Source organism: Histoplasma capsulatum, genomic scaffold (assembly GCF_000149585.1).
Source record: "Histoplasma capsulatum NAm1 scaffold_3 genomic scaffold, whole genome shotgun sequence".
Classification (NCBI taxonomy): Eukaryota; Fungi; Ascomycota; class Eurotiomycetes; order Onygenales; family Ajellomycetaceae; genus Histoplasma; species Histoplasma mississippiense.
The window spans coordinates 2,519,282-2,532,212 of NW_001813980.1; the positions used below are offsets into that span (position 1 = coordinate 2,519,282).

The window sequence follows — 12,931 nt, forward strand, 5'->3', positions numbered from 1 at the left end:
ATTTCATTAACCTTGTTTCTGCCGCAGGATCGTCATGTCACGTGGAATTCTTTCGCCTCGCCGCCTTCCGGAGGCGCAGATTCACCAGCCACATATTGATCTCGGGACAAAGTGTTTGAAATTCATGTTGTAGACAATTATTATCTCGTCTCCCAAACAGTACGATTCTCGGCTTCGTCCTATGCACTGCGCCGGCGCCTCCATGACGGACAATGACGGGAATTGCTTCAGGCCTGAATGCCGCACACATTCCTGTGAATCATGATAGTTCTCAGGCCTCCCGCAGCTGCGGCGATCCGACCAGTGAACAAGACGACTTGGCTTCGACTCATTCTGGGGACGAAACGGTTCTCGCAACAGACCCTTTAGGGGACGCATTTGACGAGCCGTAAGTTCGTGTGCTGTCCGCTGTTGAGCCCTTCGTTACTGACTATTTGACAGGATTTCATTCAAGCGCAAGCAAAAAGGTCCCGCCCGATTCGCTCTCTCGAACTTCTTCTCCTCCACCGAAGGAACCTCTCATCCCCCTTTACACAATCCTTTTGGAAACAATAGCGGCGCATCCACAAATCGCACCCCATCACCCGCGGCGGCGACGACTGGCAATGGAGGACTAGAGGGGAATAAAGCTGGCGGACCACTTGACTGGTACGTCGAGGGACCCGGCCGACGAGTGGGCTACGACAACTTAACGGCTATCGATTGGATCTTCGAGTATACAAAGGAGCGCCAGCGGATCAGACATCTTTATGCCAGCAACAAAGGTCTCTTTGGCTACGTTCGCAAAATTCTAGATGCCAGCCATATCTGGATTATCTTGATATTAACGGGGATAGCTGTTGGTGTAATAGCAGCGTGCATAGACATCGCAAGCAGTTGGCTTGGAGATATCAAAACTGGCTACTGTCGCACTGGTGTCGAAGGAGGGAAGTTTTATTTGAATAAGAGCTTTTGCTGCTGGGGCTATGATGGTTCGTTCTCGATCTTACCACCTGACCCGTATTATATGGCTAACCTACCTTCAAGATTTATCTGAGTGTCAGCATTGGACACCGTGGCGTAATGCTCTACATGTTGGATCTAAAACTGTCGGATATGCGGTGGAATATGTATTCTTCATCATGTATTCCGTAAGCACTTTCATGACCCTTGATTTTTGGTTTTCCTAACTAGGATGCTAGATTCTTTTCGCAACAACCGCAAGTGTGCTCGTTAGAAAGTTTGCGGTACACGCCAAACATAGTGGTATCCCGGAGATAAAAACTGTCCTCGGCGGTTTCGTAATCAAGCGGTTTATGGGCGCTTGGACGCTACTGATCAAATCTCTCGGTCTTGTAGGTATCTCTGGTTTCATTCATAAGGTTATTGTCATTTCTTACAAATATCTAGTGTCTTTCTGCCGCGTCGGGACTATGGCTCGGAAAAGAAGGCCCGTTAGTCCATGTGGCTTGCTGCTGCGCAAGTTTAATTATGAGACCCTTCCCCAGTCTAAATCGTAATGAGGGTAAGTCATATATATATCCCATGCGAGGGACCCGGGAAAACTAATATACAACAACAGCAAGAAAGCGTGAGGTTCTCTCGGCAGCCTCTGCGGCTGGCATTTCCGTTGCCTTCGGATCTCCGATTGGGGGTGTATTGTTCAGTTTAGAGGTGCTCCACCACTCAAAATCGTTAGTGTTTTACTATGCTAATTTCGTTGGCCGTTTCCCAGCAATTATCATACTATTTCCCAGATAAAACCATGTGGCAAAGCTTCGTATGCGCCATGGTTGCAGCAGTGACATTGCACGCGCTCAACCCCTTTCGAACTGGCAAAATTGTGCTCTACCAAGTTACGTACAGCCGTGGGTGGCATCAATTTGAACTGCTTCCGTTTGCTTTGCTCGGCATAGTTGGTGGATTGTATGGCGGTCTGTTCATTAAACTCAACATGAGAGTCGCCAGATGGCGAGAAGCGAGGAGCTACTCACACCCGATCTTACAAGTGGCCCTTGTTGCACTCATCAGCGCCCTAATTAACTTCCCAAATACATTCATGCGGGCTCAATTATCTGACCTTGTATATTACCTCTTTGCGGAGTGCGCGGAAGTTACAGATGATCAGTTCGGGCTTTGCAAAACGGGATCTGCATCTTTGGGCGTTATTGGTCTTCTGCTCCTTGCTGCAATTCTCGGCTTTTTTCTTGCCTCAATCACATTCGGCCTAGATCTCCCAGCGGGCATCATCCTCCCGTCGTTGGCGATGGGGGCACTCTCTGGTAGAGCTCTCGGCATTGCATTTGAAATGTGGCAGAAGGCTCAACCAGATTTACTGCTCTTCCGTAAATGCGAGGCCGACATTCCATGCATTACTCCCGGCACGTATGCTATAGTCGGTGCTGCTTCTGCACTCGGAGGGGCAACTAGAATGACGGTGTCGATAGTGGTTATCATGTTTGAACTTACCGGTGCTCTCACTTACGTCATCCCCATTATGATTTCTGTGATGCTCTCTAAGTGGTGTGGAGATACTTTTGGGAAACGTGGTATTTACGAATCATGGATCCACCTTCGTGGGTATCCCTTCATTGAGCAAAAGGATGAGGTTGTCCTACCCGATATCCCAGTGAGCCAAGTCATGACCAGTATTCATGACCTTTCAGTTATCACAGCTGTCGGCCACACAATCGATTCCCTCCTGCATCTCCTCGACAAAACCAGCTATCGAGGTTTCCCCGTCGTCTCCGATACATCTAACCCTATCTTACTGGGCTACATATCCCGTAACGAACTTAGCTTCGCACTTAAATCGGCTACCTCTCGAAGCTCCCGAGGCGTATCTCCGGAAACCCCTGCATATTTCGCTCATCAGCCCTTTGCCGATCCACTAGAGATCCTGGATCTTCGCCCTTGGATGGATCAGACGCCCATCACACTCAACAGCCGCGCCAGCTTCCTAGTCGTCTTGACTATGTTCCAACGATTAGGCCTTCGATACGTACTATTTGTGAACAAGGGTGCTCTCCAAGGGTTCCTGACAAAAAAAGACGTCTGGTATATTATTGAAGATGCGCAAAAACGGAGGGCGGAGGGCTTAAGAGACAATGAAATTGGAGAAGGAAACACCGAGGATGAGGGAAGGTTTCGACGAAATGATGATAACGACCACCACAATATAAGCACGTTCAGTCCGCTTGACGCTAGACATTCGTTATAATGGTTTGTTTTGAGACGGAAGTTTTGGACTTTTGAAAGGTCTCTTCAGGACTCTTGACTTTTTCTTTGGTTTTCTTTGGTTTTCTTGTATAATACCGTCCACATTTGGTTTTTTTTTTTTTTTTTTTTTTTTGGTGTAAGGAGTAATCGTGTTTCTTGTGAAGATGTGTAATGATTTAGACCGTCCCATAGATAGCTTGAAACAGGAATGTAATCTGTTCAATCAAACCCTTAACACCAATTAAAGCAAAACTGCCCTGTCCTTGTCTAAGAGCCCGTCAATGACATACATTATCGATTAATATGATCATTAAGCGAAGAAATGCAACTCAACAACCCTTGATTCTTTTATTTATCCCCTATAACCTATTGTTTTTCCACCGTCTAATGCAATAAAAAACAAAAAATCCTACAGAAATAACCGCAACCCATCAAGTATATACAATACCATAGCCCAATCGGTTAAAAGCGAGTCCCATTAACGCCCTGGATACCCTGTCCCAACTGACCCGCGACAACCGTCGCTTCTCTAACTGACCGTGCAAGCGTACCCCTAACTCTTCCCTCTTCAAGGACCAGCAAGCCACCAATCGTGCAGCCGCCAGGAGTGCTGACTTTCTCCCTAATCAACGCTGGATGCTCGCCATTCTGAACCATACCAGCCGTCCCACGCATGACCTGGGCAGCCATCATTTGCGCCTCTGCCCTCGGCAGCCCCATCGCAACCGCTCCATCGGCCATCGCCTCCATGACCAAGGCTACAAACGCAGGGCCCGAACCAGCGAGCGAGGTGCACACATCCATCATCGATGGGGGAAGAGTGACTACCCGTCCTACGCGAGAAAATATCCAAGATATCAACATATTCCACTCCTCGGGGAGGGGTGGAGTGGAAGTACCGATAACTGTCATGGATTCACGGACGATGGCGGCGGTATTGGGCATGACGCGAACGACGCGGCAGCGCTTTGATTCTGGAACTGTCGAGGTCGGCGGATATAATGTGTCCTGGATCTGGTCTACGGTCACACCGGCAAGGATGCTGATGAGAAGTTTCCCCTGCAGCGCCTCTGTCATGCCAGGCACGTCGAGAACATCACGCAGCATGTATGGCTTGCAGCCGAGGATGACCACCTCGGCTTCGTTAACGGCCTTGATATTTTCGTTTTGCAACACAGTCAATGGCACCGCGAAGCCGTCAAGGGCCTTGTGGACACGCCTTACGGACTCCGGCCGACGTACGCAGGCAATGAACTTATTTGGGATCTTCTGCTGTGAGACAAATTCTGAGGGCGTGTTGGTTCCGGACTCCGACGGGTATGCGGAGTGGCTTTTTGTTTCTGAGAGGGAGGCAAATATGCCCGATAAGATGGCTATACCCAGAGTACCTGGAGCAATCAACGGGACTTTGTTAGAAATATTGGGGCTTTTTGAATAATTGTGCAGGACTGGCCTTACCGCATCCAAGGACCGTAAGTGTCACGTCTGGCTTCTTCTGAGCCATGTTGATGGCTTCCATGGCGATATTCCTCTGAGCAATAGACATGACCGGAATGCGATAATTTAATTATACCGCAGAAAATATTTTAATAGCGACACAAATAACCCCTGGGAGGTGATGTTGCAACATTGTGCGGAGAATCGAAGGCGGGACCCTCCAGCGAGTTAAATATTTAGAGTTTGGTGGAGCTGAAGCTTTTAAGCGATCTTCGATATTGACTTACACCGCCTTGGCGATGAACATTCCAATCATCTCCCAAGAACAACGTCTGTATTCGACCGGACCATGGCCGTTTAATCTGGGAATACATTATGAGACGCCTATTGCTCCTCGAAAATCGTTATCATCGCCCGTATCCAAGATGGCTGATCCCTTCGAGGTGCGCATGCGCTTCACGACACAGCTCCAGCATCTGAGCGCCTCTGTCACCTCCTCGCAGAAAGCCGCTCATTATGCACTCAAATACCGGGATATGGATGAGGACCTTCACTCCTGCATTCTCGAACAGCTAGAAATGGTAATTACACTTTACACCCTATTACGGCAAAATAAAACGAAAATTGAAATCTTAAAATAAGTCTTCTGACATCACTTGCTTGAATGTTGTTATAGAACAGTATGAACAACCGTGCCAATATCATGTACTTCATCGAACACCTCTGCGATATGGCCACCAAGGAAAACCACCTCGAATTCGTCCGCATGATGCAGCGCGATATCCTCCGCGTTGTCGACGCGGTTGCCCCGCCAGATGGTTCCGGTGCCGCAAATGTCAAACATGTTCGCCGCGTGCTAAACGGATTGCAGTCAAAATCGTTCCTCTCCGCAGATACTGTCCGTGAAATCGATGCATGTCTCAAAGAGAGAGAAAGTCACCCGGCGCATCTTCTTGACCTTGAGTTTGTGGAGCCCGGCCAGACGACCATTGAAGGCGGAGATTCGGTCAAGGCCCCAGGCCCCACGACTAGGCCAAGCGGCATTAAGGTGGATAAACGGCAGATCGAACAGCGGATCGAGGAGGATAGGGAGCGGAATAAGCGGCTACGGGAGTCAATGTGGGCTGTGCCGGGGAATGATGCTGATGAGTTTGACAAGATGTGGGATGAAGTTAGTGATCTTGGAGAAGATGATTATTTAGCAGCTGAGGAGGAGGCGATGGAGAGGAAACGAATTGCGGAGGAGTATTACGATGCTTGATTATACTTTTTTTAAAAAAAGGTTTATTTACTAGGTTTTAAATGTGGTATGGCGTTCCGGTCAGCACTGTGCGGGTTTACTTCTTTAATATCATTATCGAATTGTATGATTGGAAGGCGCCAATAGAGGTCACCTCATTTGTTATTCACATGTCCCACCAAAACTCGCCTAGCTATTAACCAGGTGCCTTCTGCCTATTATATGGAGATCGGCCCCGAATACAATAATACAATTTTCCTTCCACAGGTTTTAAAAATCCCCGTCACTTCATCAGAGGTCGGCTTGATAAAGATTAGGGTTAAATAATCTACTACAAATTTCTCGGAACAACATAACTCCGGACTACAAATTTCTGATCCATCTCAAAGCTTGACCCTCGAATCAGCAATAAAAGTACGGATTATCTGGAAGCTTGGTTTTTCAACCTTGTTCATTTGTTACCTTATGTTCTCTCATATCGTCACAGCTGCCCGAGGCATATTTGTGAGACCGGACCCTGGGGTCGAACAAGACATTCCCACCCCAGACCAAATAGCCAATCCCACTACCACAAACCTGTCACCTACGATGGTGTCCGCTACTAGACGGACTGTGTACCCAACCGCGGAGGAAGAGCCGGTGAACTCGTCACCCGCTACAAATGGGAAGCGAAAGGCTGCTGCCTCGGAAGATGAGACGGAAAGCCAATCGCCCAAACGAAGAAAGCAGAAAAATTCCAGTTCCAGTATCACCAGCTCCCCGGCTCCTCAACCCGTTGACGAAGAAAAGGTTATTGTAAAAAGACTACCCTTCCGTACCGCCGATTCAAGCGACATTGCCGAGCACGAAATACAACCCGAGGAGGAAAATTTACATGTTTCAACCAGTACATCCACGGAGCCTGATCGGGTTCAGGTAAATTCCACCGCCAAGGCGACACATGTTCGTTTTGGAAGCGAGGAACAGGCTCCGGTCATCATTCGGAAGAATGAGCAAGCTTCGGACGAAGAGGATCCCAAAGAATCTAATGATGTGGAAGACAGTGAGGATGATGAGGCCCCCGAAACAATAGACAACGCTACGCAACTACGGGAATTAAAGGAGAATGCCCGAAAAGAAACGAAGGCTAAGCAAAGGTTCGTGTTGAATGTTCCATTCCGGTATACCCAAAGTGTAAGGTTTCACCTCTAACATCAACCCAAGGACCGAAGAGCTGAATAAAGCAAAACGAAGAGAGCGGGATCAACGACTGAAAGCCCAAGCAGTCTCAAAGCAAGCCCCGGTAATAATGGAACACGCTTTTTCCATTCCACAAGATCACCGAGCAGGGGAAAATGAACTTCTCTCCGAAAGCTCCGCGACATTCCAGGAATCTCTTTCCAAACCTATCAGATCGCTTCCCAAGCTGCTCCCGGATGAGATCTTGAACGCAGAACCTACATCGAACGATAGTAGAATCACCCGCGTATCTGAAATAGTGTTGTCGTCCATGCCAAAGTCAAAAAAGCATAAGTTTCTAGATAATATTGAGAAGAAGCCGAAGGATGTTAGGATTGGTGAAACATCGATTCGTGTCCTGGAGAGCACGGAAATCAGTGATTCGAGTGGGATCAGCCTACCGCCCAAGTCATCCAAGAGGAGTCGTCAGATGCGTGAGAATTTGCTGGCCGGAACCCGTCACTTGCCAGGCGGTGGTAGTTTAAGGAGAACGATTGGTGGAGCTTCGGGTTTCTTTCGAAAGTGATATTGTTTTGTTTCGTGAAGTCAAGTGTGCATCATGTAGCGTAAAGAGAACAACAGCCATTTGTACTACGGATACTCGTATGATTTTCTAGCGTGATGGTTTCAATTGACCAAACCAAAATGCATTGATGCTCAGATGGGCAATTATCTGTTTGGTATTAAGTCATTAGCACCTTTGCACTTGTGCCTCTGCAACCGTGGACTCGATAGTCCGTATCCTGTATTCTCTCTCTAGTATCCTATTCCACGGTGAGTAGTCAATTTAAGGTTATATCACATGATGAGCCAAAGCCTTCAAGAATCCGTGGCAAAGCTTTGACGTAGCTTATTGGTTCAAGTGGAGGAGCCGTGGTTTTTGGCTACGTCAGACGAACAACACCACATTGGTATACCAGCTATCGTATGATCGCAATTGACACCGATATACAGCCCTCGTTTAGTCATGGCGTCGGTAAATATGGAAACCTCACCTCTGCTTGATCGCCAGGGTTCGCCATCGATGCCTCAGGAAGAGCCGCGCCCATTTAGAACGGTTACCTTCGATCCTATCGCCGAAAACAAGCGGAGGATATCAAATGATATGGCAACCTCGAGGGATATTTCAAAAGCTCCCCGCAGCCCATCAATGCAAACTGTTTCTGGTAGTGGTGGCTCTCCCAACTTAGCAGCTTTGAACAGCAAGTTCCTTCGTCGACATAGCCCCAGAGCACCCTACAACCAGGTAACCTCGGCTTCCTCTCCAAGCCATCCTAAAATTGGCCCTCAGCGAACATCCAAAAACACCCAGAAGCTTAAGTTGCTTCCCAATCCCGTTACGGGTGAAGAGGCCCAATTTTCGGAAGAAGAAATCCCGAGAGAAGTGTATTCGCAGATCGCCCGGATTAAAGAGCCAACTGCTAGAAAGCACGCTGCAAGGCTGGGTAAAGCAGATCGGGACCACGTTCCGCGTGTGACAGCATACTGCACTGCGAGTTCATATTCAATCGACGGTGTTGTGAGGTTTCTTAAATCCCGTGCTGATACTAGAGGCTCTAATCCGAAGCTGTTCGATGAATGCGTATATTCGCCTTATAACTATGACTATGTACAGAAGATCCGGCAGTCCAATTCGCTTAAGGAAGATGACAGGGAAATATCAGCAGCTTCAGAAATTACTAGTCAAGGACCTGAGGGGCAGCGTGTTTCATCTGAGATCGATGACGAAGACCAAAGGATTCGACGGCAGGAGGGCCTTATCGACCTGGAAGAGAATCACCATGGTCCGCAAGCAGACTCCTCCACTGCAATACCTGCCACCAACACGCTAGACACTATATCCACCACGGACGATGCGAACGGGCCTGATTTCGACACCACAATCTACACACCAGAAATATTTCTTTTCGACTACGGCACCGTAGTAATATGGGGCATGACACCTGCCCAAGAAACCCGCTTCCTCCGCGAAGTATCCAGGTTCGCCACTGCCGTCCTCAGCACCGAAGACACGCAGATCGAAAACTTCAATTTCTACTACACCCGTGACTACCAAGCGCGTATCTACAACGACTTCATCTCCCTACAAGACCCGCACAATTACATGACCAAACTCGCCATCTCCCACGCACTCTCTCAGTCTGTCAAGACGTCATTGTTTGAAGACCTCGTTTCAGAAACCATCGCGAAGACCTCACCCCTTCCAGCGCAGATTGCGGAGACAGGTAGTGTGAACCTGCCGCGGAGACAGATTAATATGCAGATTGGAGAATTGTTTATCCTTCGCATTAATATACATTTGCAGGGATCTGTGTTGGATAGTCCTGAGCTCATGTGGGCGGAACCGCAGTTAGAGCCTGTGTATCAAGCTGTGCGTAGCTACCTGGAGATGGACCAGCGTGTGGGATTGTTGACGGAGAGGTTGGACGTGATTGCGGATTTGCTTGCCGTCTTGAAAGACCAGCTGAGTCATCGGCATGGAGAGTACCTGGAATGGATTGGTATGTGCAAAGTCGTCTTTCCCCGTCTCCATTAGTTTTACCTGAGAAATATATTTCATCCCCTCCTTTTTTTCCGCTTCTACCATCCAAGACTGGAAATCTCCTGACAATATACATAATCTAGTAATCATCCTCATCGCCGCTGAAATCGTCGTTGCGGGCATAAACATCGTTGTCGACCTATACGCTGGAGTCGACTAGAAAAGCTACTCAGCGAAGAGCAGGAATTAAATCATACCGTACCTGTTAAGGACTAACGATCTTCATACATGCTTCATCTGTCTCAGCCCTCCCACGTTCTATACATTTACTTTCCCGCGAATACAGATAAATGTCCTGTATCATAAAATACTTTCTCCACCCCACAGATCTGTATTACATACACTGTACATATGTTCTTCATATCGTTATTACATATTTACCCAGCTGTTACAGAGTGTTCTGTAGGGTGATTCTGGCTTCGATTCCCATTCGGATTTCAATTCCTATTTCTTTACTTCTCTCTCCCTTTTATTGTCTCCAGTAGACGCTCTATTTTCCACTATATTAACCCCAATTCATATTTTTCGATACCCAGCTCGACCCAAAGGGGGAGTATCGGGAAAATAAAAGGGGGAGATTGTTGCATATTATTATTCTTATTATTTATTTTATTAATTTCCTTCGTCGTACCTTGCATTTTACCTTTCCAGTGACTTTCTTCTCTTGTCTCTTCGGTCCTTACGTATCGTATCGTCCATAACTTCCCTCCGCACATACTTTGAACGAACAAAAAAAGAGAGCTATGAATACATTCTAGGGTATAGAAAGGAGCTTTTTTTTTTTTTTTTTTTTTTTTTTTTTTTTTTTAAAGGCAAAGCTACAAGAGCTTTGTCCGTTTCATTCTATATCATTTCATCCCATCCCGCTTCATTTTATATATCCCATTATTTAAAAAAAAAAAAAAAAAAAAAAAAAAAAAAAAAAAAAAAAGACAAGACAAACGAAACAAGCACGCATAAAAGCGAGAAGCCAGAAATAAAAACAGAAAACAGCAGCAGCAGCAGCAGTAACAGCAACAGCAACCCCGCGAGTTGAAGAAAATCCCCACTGATATCGCATAATATACCAGAAGCATGTCGCGTACATATAACTAAATAAAGAAGGAAATGAACTACCGAAATCAGGAAAGTCGGTGGCTGTGAGGGGGGTTGAAAACTGTAGGTATAATACCAGACGGACATAACGTTGGTTTGGAAGGGAAAAAAGCAAGACGGCGGAGTTGGCGGTGAAAAACAAAGGTACGCAAATACGCAAGGTTAGGAAGAACTGAATATTCCATCAGAGAGCTGGGAATAACGGAAATAAAAAAAAAAAAAAAAAAAAAAAAAAACCAAGGAGGGTTTTTAAGGCAGAGAAGAGAAGCGAAGAAGGAACAAATATCAAAAATGTGTCCGAGAGAGAGAAGGGACAAAAGACAAAGAAAGGATATGAAATGGAGGTGGTAAGGTACAGAGGTCGAGTCCTCAGCCAAAAGCTTCTTCCTGGTAAGAGTACAGTAGTTTGGGGCTAATGATTAAGATGTCAGGCAGGGAGGCAATTGAGTGCTTATATAGATCGGGAGCAAAATTGCTGATAATATGGTATTGGTGGGGGGGGGGTTTAAGAAAACAGGGAAAATCACCAGCAACGAATGTGGCATGGGGAAAATAAGTATAACCCAGCTACCGACGAAAACTGCTGGAAGTTTTGACAACGAAACAGAGAAAGGGAAGCGAGAGAAGGGGGGTGCTCGACCGTCGGGCGATATATTTATTACAAGATACTTTATGCGAGTGGAAGAGGAAAAGAACAAAGGTCCATCAGAACACATCGACGAGAATGAAACCTTGGCTGGGTTCCTCCCCATTTTTCTTCCCCCTTCCTCGTTAGTTATGAATAATATTACAAGCCATCTCTGCTCTCGCGCCGGTCCCCGTACTGCCTCTTAGTTGCTGGGTCTAACGACTCCCAATGCTCCGCAAGTGCACGATCGACATCGTCTGGCGTGATATTCGTCTCAGGACCGTACGCGTCAACGAGGTCATGAATAACCTTGTCCCGCGTGCGATTGGTGAAGTCCTCAAAGGCAGATATATACCGCTGATTGGAGTGTTGAGGTTCGGATGTTCCTGTTGGCGTGGAACCTTGGCCTTGACCAAAATTGGTCCCGCTACCGCTAGGGCGTCGGTGGTGGCTGTTGTTGTGATTGGAGGGGGATGAGGCGAGAGGCGGTTGGCGGGGATAATGATGATCTAATGCTGAAGAGGAGGCCATAGGAGCGGGTGGTGGGTTGTAGTGTTTTATGCGGCTGTCGAGTTCGTGGGTGGGAGGTGGGGAACGGCGTCGAGTGGCTGGAAGGAGAGGTGGGAGAGTGGACGACGTGCTCAGGTTCATGAGGTCAACATCTTTATCAGGGTTGTCAAGGTGGGTGGTGGAGTCGTCGGTGCGGCGACTACGTTTCACTCGAAGAGGGCGTTCCTGGGGCTGAATAGAGAGATACTACTGTCAGCAACATGATAGCCCGGGATTAAACACAAAACACTCAATGCAACGAACGAGCCAGAGCGGGAGCTTCGGAGGTAGCATACAGTTGGCGGATGCCCCTCGGAGCTCCCTTCAGTGCCGTCATCCATGTAATCAATTCCGTAAAACGCACGCTTGACACCAGCAGAGGAGGGACCTTCCCCCGCCCTTCCCGCTCCTCCATGTGCCGCGGGCGTGTAATGAGGATCCATCTCCTTCAACAGCGCCACGGTGCGTGCGCGTAGCTCTGTACTAATCCCCTGTTCCTCAGCCATGCCCGTCAAGACAGCCAGGCGCTCGAGCAGCATACAGGACTCGAGGCGCATTTTCTGAATGTAACGGTGACCCTGTGCGTTGCGGATGCGCATTGCATCGTTGGCCGCTTCGACTTCGTTTAGACGTTTTTTCAGCTCAATGCATTTGTGCTTGTAGGCTGCTTCTATGCTAGGGGGGTTTGGCGGGGCGGGAGCATTATTATGGGTGTGGTTGTTGTGGTGGTGGGCAGAGCCCTTCGAAGGGCCTTCCTGGCTATCCATCATTTGTCTTCCTGTTTACGGGTGTCTGGATGAGATGTTAGTTTGACAATACTACGACTACGTAATTCGGATGGCGCAATTGGAAAGTAGATAAAAAGCATACTTGGGCTTCTCGGCGCTTTTCTCTTGCCGTCTCAAGTGCGCCTGGGGTGCTCTGTTTGCTGTGCTCTATGCCAGGAATTGGCACGGGTTGGTGGTTCTGCGGCAGCACAAGCCCGATCTGTGAGTAAGTTGGAATAGTGAAGGATATGTGCGGC

The 12,931-nt window shown here is 47.7% G+C and overlaps 6 protein-coding genes across 6 annotated transcripts; 4 read left to right on the plus strand and 2 right to left on the minus strand.

The window, feature by feature from the left end:
• Window positions 1-212: 212 nt before the first annotated feature.
• Window positions 213-3,199, plus strand: HCAG_03899 (conserved hypothetical protein; the record flags this gene model as incomplete). The annotated part of the gene is made up of 8 exons (XM_001541751.1): window positions 213-388; window positions 442-971; window positions 1,027-1,130; window positions 1,182-1,334; window positions 1,390-1,504; window positions 1,562-1,673; window positions 1,756-1,847; window positions 1,896-3,199. The coding sequence occupies 8 exons, from the start codon at window positions 213-215 to the stop codon at window positions 3,197-3,199; spliced, it is 2,586 nt and encodes an 861-aa protein (XP_001541801.1).
• Window positions 3,200-3,660: 461 nt separating this feature from the next.
• Window positions 3,661-4,744, minus strand: HCAG_03900 (pyrroline-5-carboxylate reductase; the record flags this gene model as incomplete). Its single annotated transcript, XM_001541752.1, has 2 exons — window positions 3,661-4,571; window positions 4,657-4,744. 2 exons carry the CDS (start codon window positions 4,742-4,744, stop codon window positions 3,661-3,663), a joined length of 999 nt encoding a protein of 332 aa, XP_001541802.1.
• A 316-nt stretch (window positions 4,745-5,060) lies between these two features.
• Window positions 5,061-5,896, plus strand: HCAG_03901 (conserved hypothetical protein; the record flags this gene model as incomplete). Its single annotated transcript, XM_001541753.1, has 2 exons — window positions 5,061-5,216; window positions 5,312-5,896. 2 exons carry the CDS (start codon window positions 5,061-5,063, stop codon window positions 5,894-5,896), a joined length of 741 nt encoding a protein of 246 aa, XP_001541803.1.
• A 567-nt stretch (window positions 5,897-6,463) lies between these two features.
• Window positions 6,464-7,092, plus strand: HCAG_03902 (conserved hypothetical protein; the record flags this gene model as incomplete). Its single annotated transcript, XM_001541754.1, has 2 exons — window positions 6,464-7,024; window positions 7,054-7,092. The coding sequence occupies 2 exons, from the start codon at window positions 6,464-6,466 to the stop codon at window positions 7,090-7,092; spliced, it is 600 nt and encodes a 199-aa protein (XP_001541804.1).
• Window positions 7,093-8,060: 968 nt separating this feature from the next.
• HCAG_03903 (Sad1-interacting factor 2) lies at window positions 8,061-9,795 on the plus strand (the record flags this gene model as incomplete). The annotated part of the gene is made up of 2 exons (XM_001541755.1): window positions 8,061-9,594; window positions 9,719-9,795. The coding sequence occupies 2 exons, from the start codon at window positions 8,061-8,063 to the stop codon at window positions 9,793-9,795; spliced, it is 1,611 nt and encodes a 536-aa protein (XP_001541805.1).
• A 1,722-nt stretch (window positions 9,796-11,517) lies between these two features.
• Window positions 11,518-12,674, minus strand: HCAG_03904 (predicted protein; the record flags this gene model as incomplete). Its single annotated transcript, XM_001541756.1, has 2 exons — window positions 11,518-12,099; window positions 12,204-12,674. The coding sequence occupies 2 exons, from the start codon at window positions 12,672-12,674 to the stop codon at window positions 11,518-11,520; spliced, it is 1,053 nt and encodes a 350-aa protein (XP_001541806.1).
• Between the last annotated feature and the right edge of the window lie 257 nt (window positions 12,675-12,931).